Source organism: Xenopus laevis, chromosome 6L (genome assembly GCF_017654675.1).
Source record: "Xenopus laevis strain J_2021 chromosome 6L, Xenopus_laevis_v10.1, whole genome shotgun sequence".
NCBI lineage: Eukaryota > Metazoa > Chordata > Amphibia > Anura > Pipidae > Xenopus > Xenopus laevis.
The window spans coordinates 20,751,939-20,777,354 of NC_054381.1; the positions used below are offsets into that span (position 1 = coordinate 20,751,939).

The 25,416-nt window shown below is 40.4% G+C and overlaps 1 protein-coding gene across 10 annotated transcripts in view; it reads left to right on the forward strand.

Moving 5' to 3' along the window:
* pard3.L (par-3 family cell polarity regulator L homeolog) overlaps positions 1-25,416 on the forward strand; it is a 417,717-nt gene that overhangs the window by 177,878 nt on the left and 214,423 nt on the right. For all 10 annotated transcript variants that reach the window (XM_018267171.2, XM_018267175.2, XM_018267173.2 and 7 more), the window contains 5 exons: positions 4,571-4,696; positions 10,257-10,639; positions 17,611-17,750; positions 18,546-18,674; positions 21,506-21,544. In XM_018267171.2, coding sequence (XP_018122660.1) covers positions 4,571-4,696; positions 10,257-10,639; positions 17,611-17,750; positions 18,546-18,674; positions 21,506-21,544 — 817 coding nt within the window. The remainder of the gene's footprint in view (positions 1-4,570; positions 4,697-10,256; positions 10,640-17,610; positions 17,751-18,545; positions 18,675-21,505; positions 21,545-25,416) is intronic.

The following is a 25,416-nucleotide window of genomic DNA, read 5'->3' on the forward strand; positions in this document are numbered from 1 at the left end:
TTATGCAGAAAGCTCCAGATTGTAGGTAGGCCGTCTCCCATAGACTCCATTTTAATTAAATCCTCACTCGAAATAAAGACTCAAGGTTGCTGCTGACCATCTTTGTACTGCAATAAAATAAAACCTTTGCTAGTGATTATAAAAAGTGCCCACGGGACATCTCTGTGTTTTGTCTTGTGCAATAGATGTAGATTTGTCAGATCTGACAGGTGAAGCCCTAATTTAATGACAACTTGCTGTCAATTTTCCCTTCTTTTGGAAGGTGAGAAGATCTTTGTTTCCTTGCCTCCCTGTTGCCCGCCGCTCCTGTGGATTGATTTCTTTCATGCTTTTTCTATTAACTTCTGATTGATTTTTCACTTTCTTTGTGATTTCCGATGGATTATGAAAGAAAGCTTTCCCGACTGTGGCTTTTACAATACTTTCGAGGAGTTACAAGCGGACATCAATCCTTTCCATGCAGTTTAAGGAAGAAATCATTGCCGATGGGAACCGGTCCTGCGGGCGACGATTTTCACATTTGTCTTTAATAACATTAACGCCTTCCTGAGGTCTGGGGAGCTCTATCTGAGAAACAGCCCATCTGGGTTTTGTTCAGCACATCTGGGATCCAAGCGTTGTTAGTAGGGATGCACCGAATCCACTATTTAGGATTCTGCTGAATCCTTTGTGAACGTTTCAGCCGAATCCTTATTTGCATATGCATATGCAAATTAGGGGCGGGAAAGGAAAAAAAGCGGGAACATTTTTTTAACTTCCTTGTTTTGTGACGAAAAGTCGCTTGATTTTCCTTCCTGCTCCTAATTTGCATATGCGAATTAGGATTCGAATTTGGTTGACCAGGCACAAGGATTCAGCTGAATCAAAATCCTGCTGAAAAAGGCCTAAATCCCGAACAGAATCCTGGATTCGGTGCATCCCTAGTAGGAAGTGTTGGTGCCTTTTCCATGCAGGAGATTGGTACACTCATACACTCCTTGACTTTTGGTTAATTCCACCCATATTGCTCCTGTTTCAGAGCAGAATTACATGAATCAATAGGACTTTACACATAACAAAATAATCTTCAACTATAGAATATTGCAAATTTGCTTTAAGGGGGGCTTTGAGAATACTGTATACTCTATTTATTTTGTGTCATAAGGGAGGTGAGTGGGGGTTATTGCATCATTTTTAGATATAAAGCACATGAATGGCTTACGTTCTGGACAAAGTCTATCCTATGCTGGAAAGTACTGGCAATATAGTGAGGAATGGACACATCTATTATAGGGATGCACCAAATCCAGGATTCGGTTCGGGATTCGGCCTTCTCAGCAGGATTCGGATTTGGCCAAATCCTTCTGCCTGGCTGAACCGAATCCGAATCCTAATTTGCATATGCAAACAAGGAAGTAAACAATGTTTTCCCCTTCCCACCCCTAATTTGCATATGCAAATTCGGATTTGGTTCGGTATTCGGCCAAATCTTTCGCGAAGGATACCGGGGTTCGGCCAAATCCAAAATAGTTCAGTGCATCCCTAGTCTATTGATCATCTAAATCTGGGCACTGGGGATTAGGGAAGTTTTATGTGTTGCAGGGATCCTCATCATTTATTCATTAATTCTGGAAACCCAGAAAGTGCCAAATCACAGGAAGGTCACCTCCCATCGACTCTGTTATCCAGAAAGCTCTGAATTACAGAAAAGCCGTCTCCCACAGACTCCTTTTCTATCCAAATAATCCACATTTTTAAAAATGATTTTCTTTTTCTCTGTAATAATAAAACGGTAGCTTGTACTTGATCCCAACTAAGATATAATTAATCCTTATTGGAAGCAAAACCAGCCTATTGGGTTTATTTAATATTTAAATGATTTTCTAGTAGACTTAAGGTATGAAGATCCAAATTATGGAAAGATCCATAATCTCGAAACCCCAGGTCCCAAGCATTCTGGATAAAAGGTCCCATACTTGTAATAATTAAACAGTAGCTTGTACTTGATCCCAACTAAGATATAATTAATCCTTGTTGGAAGCAAAACCAGCCGATTGGGCTTAATGTTAAAATTATTTTCTAGTTGACTTAAGGTAAGAAGATCCAAATTACAGAAATATCTGTTATATGGAAAAGCCTAGATCACAAGCATTCTGGATAACAGGTTCTATACCTGTATATTTTTATTTAAACAGAGCTACTTAAGTATGCAGCACAGTACAACAGAACAATAAATAAATAGCACCAGTGTGGTCATTACAATAATAAATTCTAATAAAGACAAAGTACAATAACAAATTGAGACAAGATGACGCAGGCCTCTGCCTGTAGAGCTTACATTCTAAATTAAAAAAAAAAGTTTTTAGTGATGAGCAAGACTCTTTTCCCCATAGAAAACGTCCATATATTCCAATATATTGTGCACTCAAAAAATTGCTGCAAAATAGGTCACTGCAAATAAAAATGCCCTTTGGCTTCATTCTGTTTCACTCATTTTTCGGCAAATCCGAAATGGAACAGATTTACTGATCACCAATGGTGTTATTACGATTATAGCAATACTTCTTCACCACTAAAACCAAAAGGAAAATTGATGGTTACAGTCACAGGCATTAGAAAAAAGCAAGTCCTCCATACAAGCACAGATAATGAGAACTTTTCCAAACTAAAACATTCTTCTGCAAGGTTAGGCTCCCATCCATCCCCAAGAAGTGGTCACTGATCCCGCTTTGGGGTCGTTTTGTCTCCGTGGGCAGTCACAAAAGACCCAGGGAATTGATGACTGATGTCATAGAATGCAAACTGTCATGTAATGCAAACTGCCATATATTGCAAATTGGCAAATCAGGCCAATCCTCTTCCAAAGAGATTTTCTATGTTGTTTGGGCAGTTCCCATACATTTTGGTCTGGAGGAGCTAAACTGACACCTCTGTATATTGGCCAGCTTAACCCCTTCAGAGGCTGCATTAGCCCTTTATTGACCAACCTGGCGTGAAAGAACAAGACAATTCTTACTGGTTGTTCCCAAGCTGTAACTGTTTAAGGAAAAACCTATTGGTGAGAAGAAAAGATGGATCATAAATAAACGGCTGCTGCCTGGCATTGTAGCAAGTGTTTTATCGCCACTTCTGTTCGTATTGCAGCAATTATATTCTCCCTATTACTTTCCTCTGTGATAATTCTCCCAACTGCACCACGTTGCTTTAATTAGCCGCGCTTCTCCGAATATTATGTCTGCTGCTCCCACCGCCAGAAAATATGAATGTGAACGGGTTTGTTTTGCTGAACGGATCGCTCTCGTGGCAGATTCACCGCGTGGAAGTTTTATCTTTCAAATTAAGCCCTTATTTATGTTCTGCTTCTTCTGCCTACAGCTGGGATTAATATAACTGGCATTCTCAGTTCTGCCGGGATTTACTTGGGTGTTTTGGTTTCAACCGAGGAAAAATTATCGTTGAAAAGAAACAATTGCGGTGAATGCGCGTAAAAAAGCAACTGTTGTGTTAAACCACAAGTGACGGCTGTTGTTGTTAGAACGTTTTGGTAATGCTCTTTTTTTTTTTTTTTTACTCAGCGGGATTTATACTAAGGGTCAGATATTGTTCTCCTGTTATCCCAGTCTGGAATGAGCGTGGGGGCGATGCTCCCAGTTCTCTTTACTTTATCATCTGCAGATGCACCATACACTGGCAGATACAATTTTACAACATGCCCAATCCTGAATCAACTGATGTATCTGTTGTGATTGACAGGCTTCAAACCATTCTCCATGCATAATAAAAGAAAATGTCCTTCTAAAGGGTCCATACAATTACACATTTTCAGTGGCTTTATAGTTATCAATTGCAATTGGAAACAAATATGCCTTTGTCCGTTTCAGCACTGCTGCTTCTGGTCCTTGAAACTTTTCCTCTCCTCTAGCCAAACTCCAGTTCCCATAATGCCTTCCAAAGTCCTCACATCAGCTGACTGCTGCTTTGTTTGAAGAGTCAGAACCACCAGTGCAAAGAATGCTAAGGCATTGATAGATACTGATATCGGGAGCCATTAAAATATTTTTTTCCCTCTAATTATGTAAAAAAAATATTTGCAGCAACATGGCCCGTAGCCTAGTCCAGGGGTATCAACTTTGTTTACTCGTGAACCACATTTAAATGGAGAGTAACATAGTCTTGCAAAAAGTTCCTGGGGGTGCCAAATAAGGGCTGTGATTGGCTATTTGCTAGTGTCTATGTGGACTGGCAGCCTACAGGAGACTCTGTTTGGCAGTACATCTGGTTTTTATTCAACCAAAACTCGCCTCCAAGCCTGGAATTTAAAAATTAGCATCTGATTTGAGGCCACTGGGAGCAACATCCAAAGGGGTTGGGGAGCAACATGTTGCTTCTGAGCCACTGGTTGGGGATCACTGGCCTAGTCGTCAGCCATTCAAAAGCTTTGGAACCTCTTCATGGAACTCAATGTTTCCTAGCACATTTTTTTTGTACACAGCTTTGTAGTCCTCCCCCCTCAATATTCTCTTTTTACTGGTTATAGTAAAAAAAACAAACAAAAGAACATATTAAAGCCTCTTTGCTGTTAATCTTGCAGAACCCTGGGATTATTAGTGAAGCGATTGGAGAAAGGCGGCAAAGCAGAACGAGAAAACCTTTTCCATGAGAACGACTGTATCGTCCGAATTAACAATGGCGACCTGCGGAACAGAAGATTTGAACAGTAAGTGCTGGATGCAGATCCTTTAACATAAATAGTTTTTATCACTCTGTGATTTCTAAGGCCACATGTTACTACTGATTTCCTCTCTGTGCTTTATGTCAAGGTTTCGTGGTGCTCCTTTAAAGTGAAGGGCATAAAGGTAGCATTCTGCCCAGGCCATGCCCAATTGTACCCAGAAATGCCCCAAATTTCCTCCAATCAGCTTTCTAAACACCTCCTTCTTTCTGTGCTTAATTTGGGTTTGTTCTACAAAACTTGCAATAACGGAAGGTATTTTGAGGATAAAAACATTGATCTTACCGCCTAACAACGTATCTTTCTCCAAGGTGCTATGAACTATATAAGCAATCTCACAAGGCTCCAGATTATAATGGATGTCTGAGAGTTCAGCATCATCCTGAGTTACCAGTTGATTGTTAAAGGAGACATTTTGTGTAAAAAATAAAAATGTACCAGTGCATTATACTCATTTAGATATAGAAGAATTGATTTATTGAATATTTCTGCAAAAATCCTAATAGTCCCTCCCTTCTCTTCCACTTCCTGCTCCCTGAATTCCCAGGCTGTGCAGGGGAGCCGGTGGAACTCATCTCACTGCACTGTAGGACGGGAACCAATCAGCAGCTAGCAGGACCTGATAGGGAACTGAAGCCTGACTGTGCTTGTGTGACTGCAGGGCTGTGATTGGCTGTCCCCCTCCTACTATGCTTCTGGCAGGGACACGCCCACCCCTCATTTGAAACAGGGACCAGTGAACATCTATAGGGAGCTCCAATAAAGGGGCGATTAATTAAACTATTCATTTTTAGCACAATGTGATAACAGCAACATATATGACTTATAATTGCCTACAAAATTAGTGTTTTTTTCATTTATCCTATATGTCTCCTTTAATGTTCTATAGTCTAAACCAGGGATCCCCAATCTCAGCCTACAATGGTTGACCCATCAATTCCCAATGTTTACAGTGATAAGTGCCCATGGACTGGAAATACAGTTTTTTGGAAACCCAATACGCAGAGCGCTTTGAATCACAGCAAGGCCATTTCACATAAAGTCCATTTTAAGCAAATAATTCTAACTTAGAAAAATTATTTCCTTTATCTCTATAATAATTAAACAGGATCTTGTACTTGATAGTAACTAAGCAGCATGAATACATATTGGTGGCAAATCAATCCTACTGGCTTTATTTAATGTTTAAATGATTTTAAGCAGGCTTTAGGTATTGAGAATTATGGAAATATTCCTTATCTAGAAAACCTCAGGTCCCAAGTTTTCTGGATAATAGATTCTACACCTGCACCATTTGCAAATGTCCAGTGTTCTACAGTATGACATATATGATGTTGAAGTACAGGTAAAGAACCTGTTATCCAGAATGCTTGTGACCTGGGGTTTTCTGTTTAAGAGATTTTTCCGTAATTTGGATTGTCTACTCGAAAATCATGTAAACGTTAAAAAAACCCAATAAACTAGATTTGCTTCCAATAAGGATTAATTATATCTGTTGGGATCAAGTACAAGGTACAAGTATGGGGCCTGTAATCCAGAATTCTCAGGACCTGGGGATCTTTCCGTATTTTGGATCTGCATACCTTAAGTCTACTAGAAAATCATGTAAAGATTAAATAAACCCAATAGGCTGGTTATGCTTCCAATAAGGATTACTTATATATTAGTTGGGATCAAGTACAAGCTACTGTTATTATTATTATTATTATTGTTATTATTACAGAGAAAAGAGAATAACTTTTAATTATTATTGTTACATCATTTTTAAATATTTGGATAATATCTATGGGAGGTAGACTTCCTGTAATTCAGAGTTTTCTGGAGAATTTATCGCATACCTGTATATAAGTAATGCAGTAACTTTGCTCCTGTTCTGGGAACCCGTAGCAACCAAACAGCATGAGCGACTATAGATCTGCTTTTTGAACGTTAGACACTGATTGGTTGCTATGGGTTACTATGCGTGTTTTATGGCATTGCTTCCTGCACCACAAATCCAAATTTTTAACCCGTTTTAATACAACAAATCCGTATGATCCTGTGACCCCTCGAGATGAAGCACCTGCGACTGCAGATGGACTCTGGAGCCACTTGTCTAGACAACAGTGCTTCTTGTTTACAGATCGCCATGTTCCTTTTGGGAGCCAGCAATTTAGCTTTAGTCTGTTCAGTGAAAGCGCCGGGAGATAAAGAAAATGGTTCTGTTTTTATTGCACATTCATTGCAACAATCCGCAAACAGCGGGGGTAAGTTTTGAGGTTGTTTTTACAGCCCAGCATGATAATCGAATACATTCTCCCGAGTTCTGCTTTCATTCCGTGTATAGCGGGGCTGGATTTTATATCCATTTTCACTCCTTTGCCTCAACAAGATATTCCCTGTGCACAGGCAGAAATATACGGCACTAAATCCTGCAGTGCTCTGTGATGGCTACATGTACCCAGAAGGCTAAAGCTCATCTCATTTATCAAGTACTTTCCTTACATATTCACACCAGCTATTGCCAGATAATTCATAAACTATCCAAGTGAGACATTGCTGTATCCTAAAAATACAACACAAAAGGGCCAGTGTCAGCTTTATTATTCACAGTTTGCCAATCCATCGTACAGACCAGCAGTCTTACCTTGGAACATGCACAGGGCAAGATTAGACCCAGCAATACCCTGGGGTAAGGTAAGAACTTAAATATATGGGCAGATTTATTATGTGTTGTAAAATATGGCGGCATAATATACCCGCACATCAACAGGCTTTGCCCTGAAAAAAAAAAAACGGGCAACATTTTTACACGTTTTTTTCATGTTTGTGACTTCCCCCGGAAGCAATGTAAAATTACAGCGTCAAATCTGGGGTTTGCATGACGTTAAATAAAAGTTATTTTACGCAGCTTTTTACACCGTTTTTCATTTTATAATAAATATGCCCCATACTATCTAGTGTAGCTAAATCTAAAACAACTGGACTTGCTGAATAATCATTAAAGACGTTTCACTACTCATCCGAGCAGCTTCTTCAGTTCAACTTCAGCTGTAATATTGGTGTGTAGGTGCATCTCAGGTCATTTCACCTGGTCATGTGCTTTTAGAAAGAGCCAGCACTTTAGGATGGAACTGCTTTCTGGCAGGCTGTTGTTTCTCCTACTCAATGTAACTAAATATGTGGCAGTGGGAACTGGATTATTACTATTGAGTGCTGTTCTTAGATCTACCAGGCAGCTGTTATCTTGTGTTAGGGAGCTGTTCAATAGTAGTTTTTTAGTCAGCACTCAATGCTTTTCCACCTCTTTTCTATGAGGCGGTGCACGTGTCCAGTGGTCCACTCTCCAACCGGCTTTTTGAAACTCCAATTTATGACACAGCACCGTGCAATATTTCCAAAATGTAAAAAGCCTTTATTTAAGACAAGGCTTTATGATCTTTTACAGACACAACATTTCAGACATGCTCCCAGCCCTTTGTCAGAGTTAGGGAGCTGTTATCTGGTTACCTTCCCAATATTCTGTTATGCTGCTGGGGGGGGGGTGATATCACTCCAACTTGCAGTACAGCAGTAAAGAGTGACTGAAGTTTATCAGAGCACAAGTCACATGACTGAAGGCAGCTGGGAAACTGACAATATGTCTAGCCCCATGTCAGATTTCAAAATTAAATATAAAAAAAAATCTGTTTGTTAGAAAAATGGATTTCAGTGCAGAAGTCTGCTGGAGCAGCACTATTAACTGATGTGTTTTGAAACTTTAAGATCAATATTTCTTTATTAGAATCTACAAATCCTATCCCCACCTGGTTAAAATCCCGGAGATTTCAACAGATGCTAACTCCGAGCTTGCCGCGCAGACGATCCCCAAAGTCCTCTCATTGCTCCTTCTTTTGTAGTGAAATAAAGTATGCAAATAAAACGATTGGCTTTATGCACTCGGAAGAGCATTTATGGTATAAAACCACTGGCAGAACTCGCGGCTTCCCCTGTGATGAATGAATAACACATGTTAATATGCGGGCGACGAGGCCCGGGGGACACCCTGACAAACGTGTTAGGTCTTAGACACCTTACAGTCTCGCACCCCAGGGGGGAAACATATTGGTTAAATGTGGCCATAGCGTTTTATAGTCCAACATAATAGGGTTTCCTAGTGCACTACAGAGCTCTTAAACTCTTGAGTTTTCTCAAGCGAGTTATTAAGCACAGTAAACAACCCTATCATAGGCTGAATGCACTCCACTTCATTTATAGCTTGTATGAAATGCGAATTCCTACCTTTATACACACCCATAGGCTGTTAGCTGACCTCAGGTCTATAGGAGGGAAACAAATGGGAATAACGTTCCCTACATTTGAATAGGATGCATCTATTTTTCTTTAGCTCTTACACCTTCCTTTTCTCCTTTTGACTTTCTCTAATGGACATAATAAACGCTTTATTTGTATTTATCCCCCCCTCCATCTCTGTGAAAGTGGTACTGACTTGCCTCATCTCATTGTCAACCTTGCCACAATTTCTACTTTCACCTTCCATAGCCCTCCTGTTCTGTTATAATCTGTTGATGAAGCAGTATGGCTTGGAATGGTATCATAAAGTCACTAAAGAAGTAACCAATGTTGTAAGTTTTTTTTTTGGGGTATGCACCGAATCCACTATTTTCAATTCTGCCGAACCCCCGAATCCTTTGCTAAAGATTCGGCCGAATACTGAACAGAATCCGAATCCTAATTTGCATATGCAAATTGGGGGTGGGAAGGGGAAAACATTTTTTACTTACTTGTTTTGTGACAAAAAGTCATGCGATTTCCCTCCCTGCCCCTAATTTGCATATACAAATTAGGATTCAGATTTGGTTCGGCCATGCAGAAGGATTTAGCAGAATCCAAATCCTGCTTAAAAAGGCCAAATCCCGAACCAAATACTGAACCGAATCCTGGATTCGGTGCATCCCTAATTTTTTTAGCCAAAGATGTAGATTGCGCTTTAAATTATTGTTATTGCTACTTTTTATTACGCCTCTTTAAATTTAGGCCTCTCCTATTCATATTCCAGTCTCTTATTCAAATCAGTGAATGGTCGTTAAGGTCATATGGACCCTAGCAACCAGAAGGCTGAAATTGCAAACTGGAGAGCTGCTGAATAAATAGCTAAATAACCACAAATAGTAAAAAATGAAAACCAATTGCAAATTGTCTCAGAATATCACTTTCTTCATCATACTTAAAGTTGTTTTAAGGTGAACAACCTCTTTAAACAGAGTTTGGTGCCATTTGGGCAGCTGAAGGTAAGAGAATATAGGGGCAGGTTGATTATGTTGTTAATGAAGTGCTATAGGCTGTACAAGTATGACCACTCTATAGTCTCTTGTGGGACCAACACTCAACCAGGTTCTCCAGTGGAGCTTAATGTTTGTACTTCTCTCTTTCGGCACAATGCTGGGATTTTCTGTTGCTGTAGCTAGTTAATGATACTTACGAATAATTCTACTATCTGTTATGTCCAATCATTTCTATTTCAGCACTTATTTGCCAATGATTGTTTCCCGTTTTGTTATCTTAGAGCGCAGAATATGTTCCGCCAAGCCATGCGCTCACCCGTGATCTGGTTCCACGTGGTCCCAGCTGCGAACAAAGAACCCTATGAACAATTATCTCAGAGTGAAAACAACAGTTACTACTCCAGTCAGCACCTACACGACTCTCAGTACATGGACTCCAGGAATTTCCCTAGCACTGGCCCAGATCACACTGCACAGAGAATGCCCAGACAGAGCAGCCAGGTCGATCCGTTGGACTCTTACTCACATCTACCTCAAAGTATCAATTCAGCAGGGAAACCACCCACCGGCCTCAATACGTCCCCACAGCGCACAGTCAGCTCCCCAACTAACAGCGGTTACGGTACCAAAAAGGGAAAGAAGTTTTACATTCAGCTGAAAAAAGGTACGTGGTTAATCCGTGGCCATAACTTGTAGGCCTGACCTTTTGTTCTGGTGATAGGAAACTGTAAATGTGGACATAAGGGGCTTCAAGTGAAAATATACCTCCCCTTTTTTTTACCTGAGCTCATTCAGTTGGGCTTATATTTAAAAAAAAGGTGCATAAACACTGCATGAAGTCATTTTTATTTACACAGCCAGCAGATTGAAAGGAATCCATGCTGGTCTAATCCTGACTCGTATGAACCATTTCCCAACACGCTTAAAGGGGTTGTTCACCTTTGAGTTAACTTTTAGTATACTGTACAGAGTGATATTCTGAGACAATTTGCAATTGGTTTTCGTTTTTTGTTATTTGTAGTTTTTGAGTTATTTAGCTTTTTAGTCAGCAGCTCTCCAGTTTGCCATTTCAGCAATCTGGTTGCTAGGGTCCAAATTACCCATCATGCATTGATTTGAATATAAAGAGACTGGGATATAGACAGGAGATGGCTTGAATAGAAAGATAAATAATAAAAAGTAGCAATAACAATACATTTGTAGCCTTACAGAGCATTTGTTTATAGACGGGGTCATTTGAAAACTGGAAAAAACCATAAGAGCAAATGATAAAAAAAAATTAAGACATAAATAATGAAGACCAATTGAAAAGTTGCTTAGAATTAGCCATTGAATAATATACTTAAAGATAACTTCAAGGTGAACCACAAGCTCGCAGTGTTATTCAACTCCTCCCCCCCCACCTTGTTTCCTTGTGAAGTGATGGATTCTGGGGCTTGAAGTTCCTTTGTTTTTCAGATAATCTGTGCACCGCCCACTATGGAAAGCTGAAAGGCTTCATATCCTTGAATCCATCCTTCCAGTTTAATGGCGGTCAGCGGGTGACAGGTCGGTTTGCGGAGAAGGCAGTTGCGGGTCGGGTATAGGATCAAAGCAGGTAAATATGTGGATTGCGGCCTGGGTCGAGGGCTGTGGGTCCGGGTCTCAAAAATTGGAGCAGAACTGCTCTGCCCGAGTTTTCTTTTGCTCCTGCTGCGCAAGAAGAATTGCTTGTCAATAGATGCAAATGATTTCTTACACTAATATGGTCATGTAATTAGTCAGTACTTATAGAAGCATTCAGAGAAAGCAGATCCTAAACCAGAGGTCACAATATTCCTCTTGGGTACCATTGCCTTAAACATAAAAATGGTTTATCCTGTTCAACTGTAAGGAAGTGAGGAGCGTTTTAGCACTCTAGCTGCTACCCCTCTCAATGGGGTATATTTATCAAAGAGCGAAGTTAGAGATCGCCACAGTCAAGTGAAATTCTGCCACTCTCCATTCATTTCTATGGGATTTTTAAAAGCATATTTATCAAAGGATGAACTTTCACCAATTGATAAATACCCTTTAAAAAAATCCGATAGAAATGAATGGAGAGCGTCGGAATTTCACTCTAACAGACTGTGGGGATCTCTAACGTCACTCTTTGATAAATAAACCCCATCATTTGATCACGAATTTTGAGACCTTCCCCCCTGTGTTTTCAATGAGCAGTAGCAGAGTGGAGTAAACTATAGTTCTGCTCCAATTTTTGAGACCCGGACCCACACCCTCGACCCAGGCCGCAATCCACATATTTACCTGCTTTGATCCTATACCCAACCCGCAACTGCCTTCTCTGCAAACCGTTCCGTCACCCGCTGACCTCCATTAAACAGGAAGTGCTGTTGCTGCAAATCGGAAGTGACATCATCAGAAGCGGACGAGGTCAGAAAAAAGTTTTTAAAAATCTTTAAATGGAGTAAAATATAGATAATATAGCATAAGATAAGAAATATAGATGAGACCTGTAAACCCGACCCGCATCTATACCTGCACTAGAAAATCCTACCCGAAATCCCCCGCAAGATGCCAACATTTTTTGTGGCTAACGCAACCCAGCCTTGCTGCAGGTCTCTCGGGTGAATTCAGTCTGAAGGACAGTTAGGGTGAATTTTGGGAAGAATATCCAGCTGGAAGATCATGTAGCTTGAGATTCGGGGATGGGTGGAGGGACATATAATATGCTTGATATTGTTGGTGCTATGGCTGAATGACAGACACCAATGTTCTCCTATATATATATATATATATATATATATATGTAACTTTGATATTCGCTAAGGGGGCGCTGGCCAAAGATTGAACCTTCAAGGGGGGCTTGAACTGAAAGACTACCATACACCCATCCTATTTACACATGTGGCTGGTTCTGAGAGTTGCAGTTTCACATCACACAAGTGTCAGAACTTTACTTATCCCTGGTCTTCGTCTGTCATGATTGTGATTGAACATACATTTACAGCCTGGGAATGATCCCTTGAGCAAGTAAGTGTCCTTGAGTGCAGGTAAAGAGATCCAGTTCACCGGGAATATATACTTTAACAAGTAAGAGGAGGTGTTTTTCTCACGGCATGCTTTTTATGATCCATAACCATGTCTATTACATCTGCATTAGACATACAGTAATTGAATGTTTCCAAGTAGATTAGCAATGTAATGGAAGCTGCTCTTGTAGATAATTGTCTCTAATTTTAATTACAGGAATAATTATCTATGTCGTTGAGAGATTTACAGCCGGATACATGTTTGTGCGTGATGCATAGATAAATTACGCTTTGCGTTTTCATGACTTGTAATATCAAACACAACAACCTTTAATGAGTGGTTTGGGCTACGACGCAGTTTTGCTGTAATATAACTGCATTTCCATGTTGAGCAGTAAATGGGTTATTGATTTAAGTTCAGTACATCTCTTCAATATTTTAAACAGGGATGTACCGAATCCACTATTTTGGATTTGCACGAACCCCCGAATCTTTTGCAAATGATTCAGCCGAATACTGAATTAATACCGGCTGCTGGGGGGGGGGGCAGCAAGGGATGGGGTGACATTACTCCAACTTGCAGTAAAGAGTGGCTGAAGTTTATCAGAGCACAAGTTACATGACTGGGGGCAGCTGGGAAACTGACAATATCTCTAGCCCCATGTCAGATTTCAAAATTGAATATAAAAAAAATCTCATTGCTCTTTTGAGAAATGAATTTCAGTGCAGAATTCTGCTGGAGCAGCACTATTAACGGATGCATTTTTTTTTTTTTTTTTAAATTGTTTTCCCATGACAGTATCCCTTTAAGATTTTGAGTGATTGTTTTCTCTTTTACGCTGGCCATGCACAGACAGACCTGCTCAGTTGGTGAGGTCGCTAAATGAGCAGGTCTGGGCTTAATTTGGCCACCCTTGCTAGTGCAAATTGGGCTGATCCATTTGTCAGTCCTAGGGGCCATATAGTGGAGCCTGTGCATGCCAGTCGGGAGTGAACCACTTTAATATGGTCCTCGGCAATGAAATTGTCAAACCTACAACCTAGATAGTTATCTGGACAATTTTTGGCCATCTCAGTCGGGAAAGACCCTTACACGGATACACAAGCTGCTTATTGCCGAATCTTCAGCCTTAATGTGCCTGTGTATGGCCCTCTTTAGATGAATCTGAAAGCCTATCTAGACATATTTAGGTTAGATATGGTGGATACATATTTGCTGTTTTGGATATTTGTGGAATCATGGCTGAATAGCTGATACACCATGTTTGCCTTTATCTGTATCCTAAGCCAAGATTGAGGCCCTAACCAAAGGCTGGTCCTCCAAGTGGGGCCTGATCTAAATAAGTCAAGATGACTACTGCAACCACTACTCTAGGTATATGTTGTACAGGTATGGGATCCAGAAAGCTCTGCATTATGGAAAGGCCATCTCCTATAGACTCCATTTTATCTAAATAATCCACATATTTAAAATTGATTTCTTTTTTTCTCTGTAATAATAAAACAGTATCTTGGACTTGATCCCAACTAAGATATAATGAATCCTTATTGGAGCCTATTGGGTTTATTTAATGTTTACATGATATTCTAGTAGACTTGAATATCCAAATTATGGAAAGATGAGTTATACTGAAAACTTCATGTCCTGAGCATTCTGGATAACAGATCCCAATGATTTGGAATCTGCCTTGGCCCCTGTGGAATACATTCTGTATTGTGGTTTAACATTGCCTTAATGCTGTGTAATCACGGCAATATTCCCCCGTTGGTGCAAGGCCAACAATCATTCTTATGTAATTATGAAATACTCCCTGTTTGCCTTGTTTTAATTCCAAGCTAATTAGTCCTTACATAAAACCTACATATAAGGTCAATAACAGATTCTCTGCGGGGCAACAGAGCTGCAAAAATAAAGCATTTGTCTAGAAAACTGTGAGAAATTCTGATTCTTTGTCAGATTTTTAATACAGGTATGGGACCTGTTATCCAGAATCCTGGGGTTTTTACAGATAACGGATCATTCTGTAATTTGGATCTTCATACCTTGTCTACTTGAAAATCATGTAAACATTAAATAAACCCAATAGGATTGTTTTGCTTCCAATAAGGATTAATTATATCTTAGTTGGGATCAAGTACAAGCTACTGTTTTATTATTACAGAGAAAAAGGAAATCATTTTTAAAAACCTGGATTATTCGGAGTCTATGGGAGATGGCCTTTCCATAATTTGGAGCTTTCTGTATTATGGGTTTCTGAATAATTATATCTTATTTTTGGATCAAGTACAAGGTACTGTTTTATTATTATAGAGGAAAATGTGGATTATTTGGCTAAAAAGGAGTCTATGGGAGATGGCCTATACATAATTCAAAGCTTTTTGGATAATGGCTTTCCAGATAACGGATCCCATACCTGTAATGTGCCTTTGTTACGTTTTACTCTCATTCCCTTATTGTTCCACGCGATCCTTGCACCCTCACTTACAGATTGTCTGGGCAAAATATGGGATGGCTCAGGAGTAGTATTTTTGTAATTTTTTCCCCCTAGCCCTGTACAGGTATGGGACCTGTTACCCAGAATGCTAGGGACCTGTTGTTTTCCAGATAACGGATCTTTCCGTAATTTGGATCTTCATACATTAAACCGGACCTGTCACTCAAACATAAAAAGCTGTATAATGAAAGTTGTTTGCAAGTTAAACATGAAATCCAGATTATTTTTGTCATGAATACATCCATACTTGTTATAAATGTGTTTACATTTTTGAGCATATATTGCCTGCCCTGCCTCTATGCTTGAGACATAGAGGCGGGGCAGGCAGGAACTTTCACTTTCCATTCAACACTTCCTAGATGTCACTGCATTCTTTTCATTCCCCCTCCCTCCTTATGCTCTATAATTGTGTAGGGTACTGCGTACGGGCATAAGGTCCCCCATTTTGACACATACACAAGATTTTGTGGTGATACACAACTTTCCTTAATAACAGTGTCCACCAAATGGCACCTACCTGCTTGCTGTGATTGTGTAATCCAAAGACTGAAGGAAAAACAATTTAATTAATTTATATCGAATACGTAAAGTTTATTTTGCTCGTGATAGAATGATATAAAATGATTTGGAATTATTTCTTAAGGTGACAGGTCCCCTTTAAGTCTACTAGAAAATCTTGTAAAAATTAAAGAAACCCAATAGGATTGCTACTGTTTTATTATTACAGAGAAAAAGCAAATAATTTTTAAAAACCTGGATTATTCAGATAAAATAGGGGAGATGGCCTTTCCGTAGTTTGGAGCTTTCTGTATAACGGGTTTCTGAAAAATTATATCTTAGTTTTGGATCAAGTACAAGGTACTGTTTTATTATTATTATAGAGGAACATTTGGATTATTTTGATGGCTAAAAAGGAGTCTATGGGAGATGGCCTATTTGGATAATGGCTTTCCAGATAACGGATCCCATACCTGTAATGTGCCTTTATGTTTTATTCTCATTCCCTTATTGTTCCCCGCGATCCTTGCACCCTCATTTACAGATTGTCTGGGCAAAAGATGGGATGGCTCAGGAGTAGTATTTTTGTAATAGGCCTGTATAGGTATGGGACCTGTTATCCAGAATGCTAGGGACCTGTTGTTTTCCAGATAACGTATCTTTCCGTAATTTGGATCTTCATACATTAAACCGGACCTGTCACTCAAACATGTTTTGCTTCCAATTAGGATTAATTATTTAATCAAGTACAAGGTACTGTTTTATTATTACAGAGAAAAAGCAAATCATTTTTTAAAAATCTGGATTATTTGGATAAAATAGAGTCTATGAGAGATGGCCTTTCCGTAATTCGGAGCTTTCTGGATAACGGATCCTATACCTGTAAATACTTCTGTTTAAGAGTAGGTAGGTAGCGGAGCATATTAACACGGTCATGAATGGGTTATATTTTCCTTTGACTAGTATTGCAACTGCATTTGGTTCTGCTGTAGATGTTAAATTGCGTGTCCTCCAGCTGTTTGCAGTAATATGTCCTATTTCTAAGGTTGGTCTTTGTATAAATTACAGGAGCAGAAGGCAAGTGCTTAGTGTTCTGTGTTTCAAGGTAAAAACTCAGTGTGAAAACTCTGTATGACGAGGCCGGATCCAGGCTATTTAAATAAACACATATTATTCTCCTCCTTGCAGCAATAATAAGTTAATATTATTTAAAGCCATGCTTCCATCTCCACAGCAGGGACCGGTGAGGCTGGATGCCTCCTCTCAGCCCCCGTGTGAGCTCCCCGCTGAGATGTGTGCAACAACAAAACATCAGGCGCCCATTTTCCCCGACGCTTTTTCCTTTCAGTAAACACCAATTTGTTGTCTGTTCTATCTGCCGCCTTGAAAATCAACTATTTGTTTGGTATAGATCTGCCGCTGCTGAGTAATCTCCCTGTACTGCCTCATACGCTTCTTTATTAGAAGATTAAATGCACAGAAACGGGTTACCTCCCAAACCCTTGCCTGTTAATGGGACACTTCTAAACATGGTTGTTACAATGATCATTTATGGGATGTTTTTATCCGCTTCATCGAGAATAACTTTGTGGAATATTACTGTTGCCTCTAATGTTCCCTATTTTGTGCAGGAGCGGAAGGACTGGGCTTTAGTATAACGTCCCGCGATGTTCCCCTCGGTGGGTCGGCACCAATCTACGTCAAGAACATTCTTCCTCGAGGCGCAGCTATTCAGGACGGCAGAATGAAAGCAGGAGATAGACTTCTAGAGGTATGGGCTGTGAGATGTTTTTACTTTCCCACAAGCAACCATAAAGGCTACACTTAACATAAACTAAATTAGAAGTAAAGAAGGATTTTTTCCCCCCCCCCCAAAAGCAAATATTTTTGTCAGTAAAAAAAAAAAAAAAAATCATTACTTTTCTTTCTAGACAGATTTCACTCCTTGCCTGCCTTCCACATATTATTTTCATCCCCTGTTCATGGGCTTCCAGCTGTTTCTGGTTCTGCCTGTGCTTGGGCCTCCACCTGCCCCTCCAGTCCTGACTGTTCTAGGGCCTCTGCTTTTCTCCAGTCCTTCACTGTACTTGACCCTCCACCTTTCTCCAGTTCTTACTGTGCTTGGGCCTCCTCCTTTGCCTGGTCCTGGCTGTGTTTTGGCCTCCACCTGCCCCACGGTCCTGGCTGTAGTTTGACCTCCACCTGCCCCACAATCCTGGCAGCGCCTGAGCCTCCACCTGCCCCACAATCCTTGCTGTGCTTGGGCCTCCACCTTCCCCACTGTCCTGGCTGTGCTTGGGCCTCCACCTGCCCCACGGTGGTGGCTGTGCTTGGGCCTCCACCTGCCCCACGGTCGTGGCTGTGCTTGGGCCTCCACCTGCCCCACGGCCGTGGCTGTGCTTGGGCCTCCACCTGCCCCACGGCCGTGGCTCTGCTTGGGCCTCCACCTAGCCCCCAGCAGGTGGACTACATCAAGTTGCGTTACACCTGCGTTTGGTACTTACATGTGCCACAGCAAACCTGTCAGTCCATGCCCTTTAATTCGAACTTCTGTTTTCTCTTAAAGGTAAATGGGGTTGATTTAACCGGGAGAACCCAAGAAGAGGTCGTATCATTATTACGAAGCACCAAGATGGGCGGAGCAGTAAATCTTTTGATTCTTCGTCAAGAAGATGCATTCCACCCACGTGAGCTGGTGAGTAAAACGAGAGGCACATATATTAATATTGCCGTGTTCATAACCCTTGTTATTAGCCTGCTATTGAAAGCAGTATTTATCGGACTGTTTACATTCACTGCACTGCTGGTTCTGACTTCTGAAGCAGCGAAGCAGAAGCCACATTGCTATGTGTATAGTTCTGGTTATTAGCCTTCTCACCTAGCTGCACACCATAAAATGTTTTTTGAATAAGTACAAATTATTGTATATTTTTGAAAATTACACATGTATTGGTAAGTTGAAAGCAGTATATATATCTGACTGTTTACATTCTCTGCATTGCTGGTTCTGACTCCTGAAACAATGATGAGGTAGAAGCCACTTGATACTGCTTTCAATTGTAGTTACATATGTAAATACGTTTAACACCATTGACATGAATGAACGTATCTTTGTATAATACACAAAAGCCATGAATATCTTGTAAATTATATCCCTATAAACGGTGACTAGTGATGTCATCAGTTATAAACAGTCAGTATTGATGTCATTTTTGTCACATGACTCGCTTCAACTTGTGTATTATATTACATAAAGTACCCCTTGTGGTTTTATATGGTCATGGAACTCCTCTGTAATTTATAATCTCATATTTAACAATAGGCGTTACTTTATTTACTATTTATACATTTCATTTCACTGGGTGGCCACCCCCTTTAATAAAAAAAAAAAAGTTGGTCTGAACTACAATAGAATTTATTGATCCGCTTTTGTGACCCGAGAGTGTTAGGTTTTATTGAAAATCGACTTATCACTTGCCGATAGTATCAGTCTATTAATAAATTAGGAACACGCCGTGCGGGGTGGCGGCTGCAGTGAACGAGACTGGGAAAAGAGAGATAACAAATTAGCCGGAATGGACTGGGAAATGTAGAGTTTGTGTCTGTAAGAGAGGTCAAATTAACTGATAGCATCAGTCCTAGGCAGGTCCCCAGTTTTATGTTTTGTTATTTCTAGCGCTCGGTCAATATGGGGACGACGTTACTTTAAAACAGATGCAGCCTTTGTACAATACTCTGCTGAGTCTCACTGGGAGAAAGTTGTAACTGAATCATGTGAATAAGGAACAGAGGGGTGAAATCTGGATTTCTGTGTAGCTGTGGGAGACCAGAAGATCAAATTGGCCTGACTTCTCTGCTACAATTAGTCATTATACACACACTATACACACACTACATTCTATCCTGATACAAATTGCATGTTTTCAGTAACTGCTCGAACTGAATTGTTAGTATCAGGAGTCAAGCCCAGATACAGGCATCAGGGAGAGTCTGACTTGCCTTAAAGGGAACTTTAAGGCAAGTCACATGACTTGGGGCAGCTGGGAAATTGACAATATGTCTAGCCCTATGTCAGATTTCAAAACTGAATATAAAAAAATCTGTTTGCTCTTTTGAGAAATGGATTTCAGTGCAGAATTCTGCTGGAGCAGCACTATTAACTGATTCATTTTGAAATTTTTTTTTTCCCATGACAGTATCCCTTTAAAGGAGAAACAAACCCTTAATTGAAAAAAAACCTACCCCTCTACCCTACATAGACCCCCCCTCCCTCCTCCTATCTGCCCCCCCGGGCAAATGCCCCTAACTCTTTACTTACCCCTCTGTGCAGATTCTGTCCAGCAGAGTTCATGGCGCCGTTTTCAGCCGCTTCGGTAATCTTCGGAATGAGACCAGCGAAGCAGACTAAGTGCCGGTCTCATTCCGAAGATTACCGAAGCGGCTGAAGATATCGCTGTGAACTCCGCACATACAGAGTGAGCACAGCTGAGCTCACGGGCGCCGCCTTCTTCTCTTTGGTAATCCTCATGTCTTCTTCCTCCCCGTTGGCAATTTCAGTCTCTTTCGGGTCAAGCGCAGTTGTCGCTAACCGGAAGATTACTCCAACTGCGCATGCGCCATTATGCCGCTCACTTCACAAAGATTACCGAAGAGAGGAAAATGCTCTCACTCTGCATGTGCGGTCGCTATTTCTAAAGGGGTCAGAATTCTGGGGTAAGATTGTGCAGAGGGGAGGCAGGGAGGTGGGCCAGTGGGGACCTAACATTGCAGGGGTTTAGTTCTTCTTTAAAGAAGAGTGCAAGGCATTGTGGGAAGTGAAGTCTTGGCTGCTGCTACATTTTTTTCTGTTGTATAAAGTTGAAGAGCCAATGATTTGGTCACACAGATATTGTTGCTTCCATTTTGCCCTACTGTTGTCTTGTGCTGCTATCCCTCGATTCCTCTCGTTCAGCAGGACCCCAGTATGTGTGATGGATCTACCTATATTTAAAGCTGGCAGTAATAGTGGGGTTCACTTGTTCCTTGCAGCTAGAAGGATGAGGCCTTGCCTTGGTGCACTACTTGGAGGGGCATAAACATGGCCATACTTACTGGATACAATGAAAACGATCCCCAGCAATCCCCCAAGTTTGCATTAAGCTTGGGGAAGTTTGGTTCAAGTAACAGCTTTATACAAGGGTGCAATTTTGAAAAGCTGCTTTAACCAAAGCACAAAGCATTCCATACAGCAAATGTAAAGAGAAGGGATATTTTGTTTTCTCAGTAGCTTTCATTATTGCTATAATAACACTAAGCAGAAGATAAATCAAGCTTCCAGAAATAGTTCAGCATTTGAAAGAAAGATTGAAAAATACAAATTCTCAGTTTCTCATTATAGGAACTATGTATAAAATATGAAGCGCTATGTTTTGTGTGAATAAAATCCCACGCTAGTTTAGTAGAATTAGATTACAATGCCTTTTGGTTTTGATTTGTCTCTTTTTTTCAATAACTCTGCTTTTAAACTTGCTTTATCTTTCACTTTAGAATCCGGAACCAAGCCAAGTACCGAATGCCAGAGAATCGGTGAGAATCTTTTATTTTCCTGTATGATAGAAAGAACGTTCCAATCTCTCAATTGACCCTACATGGAACGTTTCCTGAAATGCAGTTTTACAGATCACCCCACATTTCAGGTGTTATAAAGTGAATGATGCATACGGGGGATAGTTTAATGAAAGGGTTACCCCCAGACATGATTACAGGGTCTAGACTTGTCCCAGGCAAGCTTGGGTATGAGTTGAGACATTAAAGGACATGTAAAGCCTACATTTACCTACAGTGTATATAAATTGGGCACATCTCCTCCACCAAAATGGCATTATTTTTAATCCCCTCTATTTGCCAACACCATCACATTTTTCTAAAACAAACAGAAGCAATTTTCCCTCTGACACATCATCAGTGCATTTATATCTGCCAACAGCACAAATGTGATGTAAATTGCATGCAATTGAAGAATGCAGGCTAACACAGGCAGAATTTACTATGATGACAAGTCCTGCTTGGATTGAGCACTCTAATGGTTAAGCCAAGCTCAGGAGAGGGGGGTTAGGATTTAAAAATAGGAGCAGACAGCTAGAGCAGAATATCTATGGGAACCAGCAATTCCATCTCTTCATTGGCTGATTGACTGGAGGGTGCATTTATTAATCTTGGTTGAGAAGAACTGAGCATGCTCATGAGCCAACAGCCACAGGAAATTCCCAAGGGAGGGGGTTAGAGGAGTAGAAGGAATCCTATGTGATTAAGGGGATGCTGCAGCCATAAGGTGGCCATAGACGCAGAGAGCCGCTATGTTGCCAAACGAGCGGATCTCTCCCCGATATGCACACGTTGAAGTGTGCGATATCGGGCTGATCCGATCATGGGCCCTAGGGCCCAACGATCAGATCACAATGCATCGAAACGGCCGGTCAGCATACACTCACAGCTGCGGCCACGATCAGACGGGATTTTTTAACCTGCCCTATCGAGATATCGATTGGGGAAGCCCGTCGGATGGCCCCACACACGGGCCAATAAGCTGCCGACTCTGTCTTTCGGCAGCTTTTATTGACCTGTGTATGGGGGACTTTACTGTTTACATTTGAGCAGTGATTACATTTTTGTGGGGGGTGGGTGGTTTACAGGTCCTTTACTGGGGTTATTTATCAACGGTTGAATTTTAGAGTTTTTTAATACCTCGAATTCACTTACAACTCGAATGGTTTCTAATTTAAGAAAAAACTTGAAGGGGAAAACTTGATTTATTGAGTTCGGGGTTAACAACCTGCATTGCTCAAATTATTAAAATTTTTGGGCAAAACCCTCTGAAAAAAAACTTGAACATCATGAAGGCTATTAACATATTCAAATGGTATAAGGGACCTCTGCCATTGACTCCCACATTACTTTGAGAGGTTTTAGATGGTGTATTTTCAGATTCGAGCTATTTCCTGGGTCGGGATATAATAAATCTCGAAACATCCATGTTTTTTAACCGAAAAATCGATTTTTGACCAAAAAAAATTACCTCCAAAACTTTAATTTTCGTGGAAAACTCGATCCTTATAGGGATCCTGTCATGGAAAAACATGTTTTTTTAAAACGCATCAGTTAATAGTGCTACTCCAGCAGAATTCTACACTGAAATCCATTTCTCAAAAGAGCAAACATTTATATTCAATTTTGAAATCTGACATGGGGCTAGACATTTTGTCAATTTCCCAGCTGCCCCTGGTCATGTGACTTGTGCCTGCACTTTAGGAGAGAAATGCTTTCTGGCAGGCTGCTGTTTTTCCTTCTCAATGTAATTGAATGTGTCTCAGTGGGACATGGGTTTTACTATTGAGTGCTGTTCTTGGATCTACCAGGCAGCTGTTATCTTGTGTTAGGGAGCTGCTATCTGGTTACCTTCCCATTGTTCTTTTGTTTGGCTGCTGGGGGGGAAAGGGAGGGGGGATGATATGACTCCAACAGTAAAGAGTGATCAGAGCACAAGTCACATGACTTGGGGCAGCTGGGAAATTGACAGTATGTCTAGCCCCATGTCAGATTTCAAAATTGAATATTAAAAAAATCTGTTTGCTCTTTTGAGAAATGGATTTCAGTGCAGAATTCTGTCGGAGCAGCACTATTAACTGATTCATTTTGAAAATTTTTTTTTTTCCCATGACAGTATCCCTTTAATAAATCTGCCCCAAAAAGAGAAGCAGAGTTTTTAAGTTTGATCACCTTGCAGCGATTGAATTTGAATGTTATATTAAAACTCTGAGATCCTCTGCTGCAAAACCTAATCCTGTGTTTAAGTTACTTCAGATGCTGAAAATCTCCGGAGGGGAAATTGTTTCAGGAAAGAAGGAATGAATAGATAAGACTAAACAATTGCACGCTTGTAAAAAAAAAAGTTCCAATATCAGTTGGAGACTCGGCTGGAGCACTTTTAATTAGCTAATACTCTCCTATAAAAACACAGTCGCACCAGAACTGGCATTGACGCCGACTCCACATGTTTAGCTGTTGTTTGAAACAATTTCCAATGTTGACAATGGTCTGTTCCCCCAGCAGGTTGAAACAGTAGGATTGTGATCACGAGCAAGAGAAATATTAAAGCAGACACCTAGTGACATTCTTAAGACGGCTAAATAATAAAACATGTGGAAGGAGTTATTTTATGCTTTCATAGCGCTTTGATTCCATACGAGATGAAAATCATATGCTATAAATATCTTTTTTTTTTAAAGAGAGAAAACATTGGCAAGTTAGCGTTTCCCGTGTCGGCTGTAGAGCAAAATTAAATATTGAAGCGTGTTTGAAGTTTAAAATGTGTTTCCTACAGGATAAAAGCGTTGTTTGTGCAATATTAAAGTCAAACTGTCCCTCAGCAGACTTTTATATTCCACCAGTTTAATGTAGTGTTAGGAAAATAGAACTCACCCTCGGAGTGTTTTGTAAGTGTCTATGTACTTGGCTGGAAGTCTCCGTTCCTTGCTGGAACCAAGGATATTCTATCTATACATTCATATATACTGGACATACACTTAGGTCCATAAATATTTGGACAGACAACTTTTTTCAGTACCACAATGAATTTTAAATGAAACAACTCAGATGCAGTTGAACTGCAGACTCTCAGCTTAATTAATTTATGAACAAAAAGATTGCATAAAAATGTGAGGAACTAAAGCCTTTTTTTAACACAATCACTTCATTTCCGGGGCTCAAAAGTAATTGGACAAATTAAAAAAACTAAAATAAATAAAACGTTCATTTCTAATACTTGGTTGAAAACCCTTTTTTTCGCAATGACAGCCTGAAGTCTTGAACTCATGGACATCACCAGATTGTGGGTTTCCTCCTTTTTAATGCTCTGCCAGGTCTTTACTTTCTGTCCGAAGTTTAGTCTTCAACAAGTGAAATGCAGCTCAATTGGGTTCAGATCAGGTGACTGAAAAAGGAAACTAAAGAGAAATTGGCAGATTATTGGCCCTTCAATGGGCTTCCCTGACCGATATCTAGGCCGAAAATTCTTTGATGTCGATCGGGCAGGTTTTAAAATTCGTCATTGATGCTGTCCTTTCTATGACTGCTTGCTTTCCCGGCGTTATGATATGATTGTTGAGCCCTAGGGCCCATGATCGGATCTACCTCATATCGCCCACTCAAGGTGGACATATTGGGGCAAGATCCGCTCGTTTGGCAACCTCTTGTATCCAAGCCGGAGGCTTAAATATGTGGGGTAAGTCCCCCTTGCACTCAAATTGACTACTTATGAATTTAGCAGAGCTGCCATTACTTATACCCATCCCTCACCACCACAAACTAAAGTTTATCTCCTGGCATTCTGATGGCATTCCTGCTAAGCTTAATGAAGGTTGTAATAGTGAATTATGGCTTGCTCAAAATTGTGCCCATGG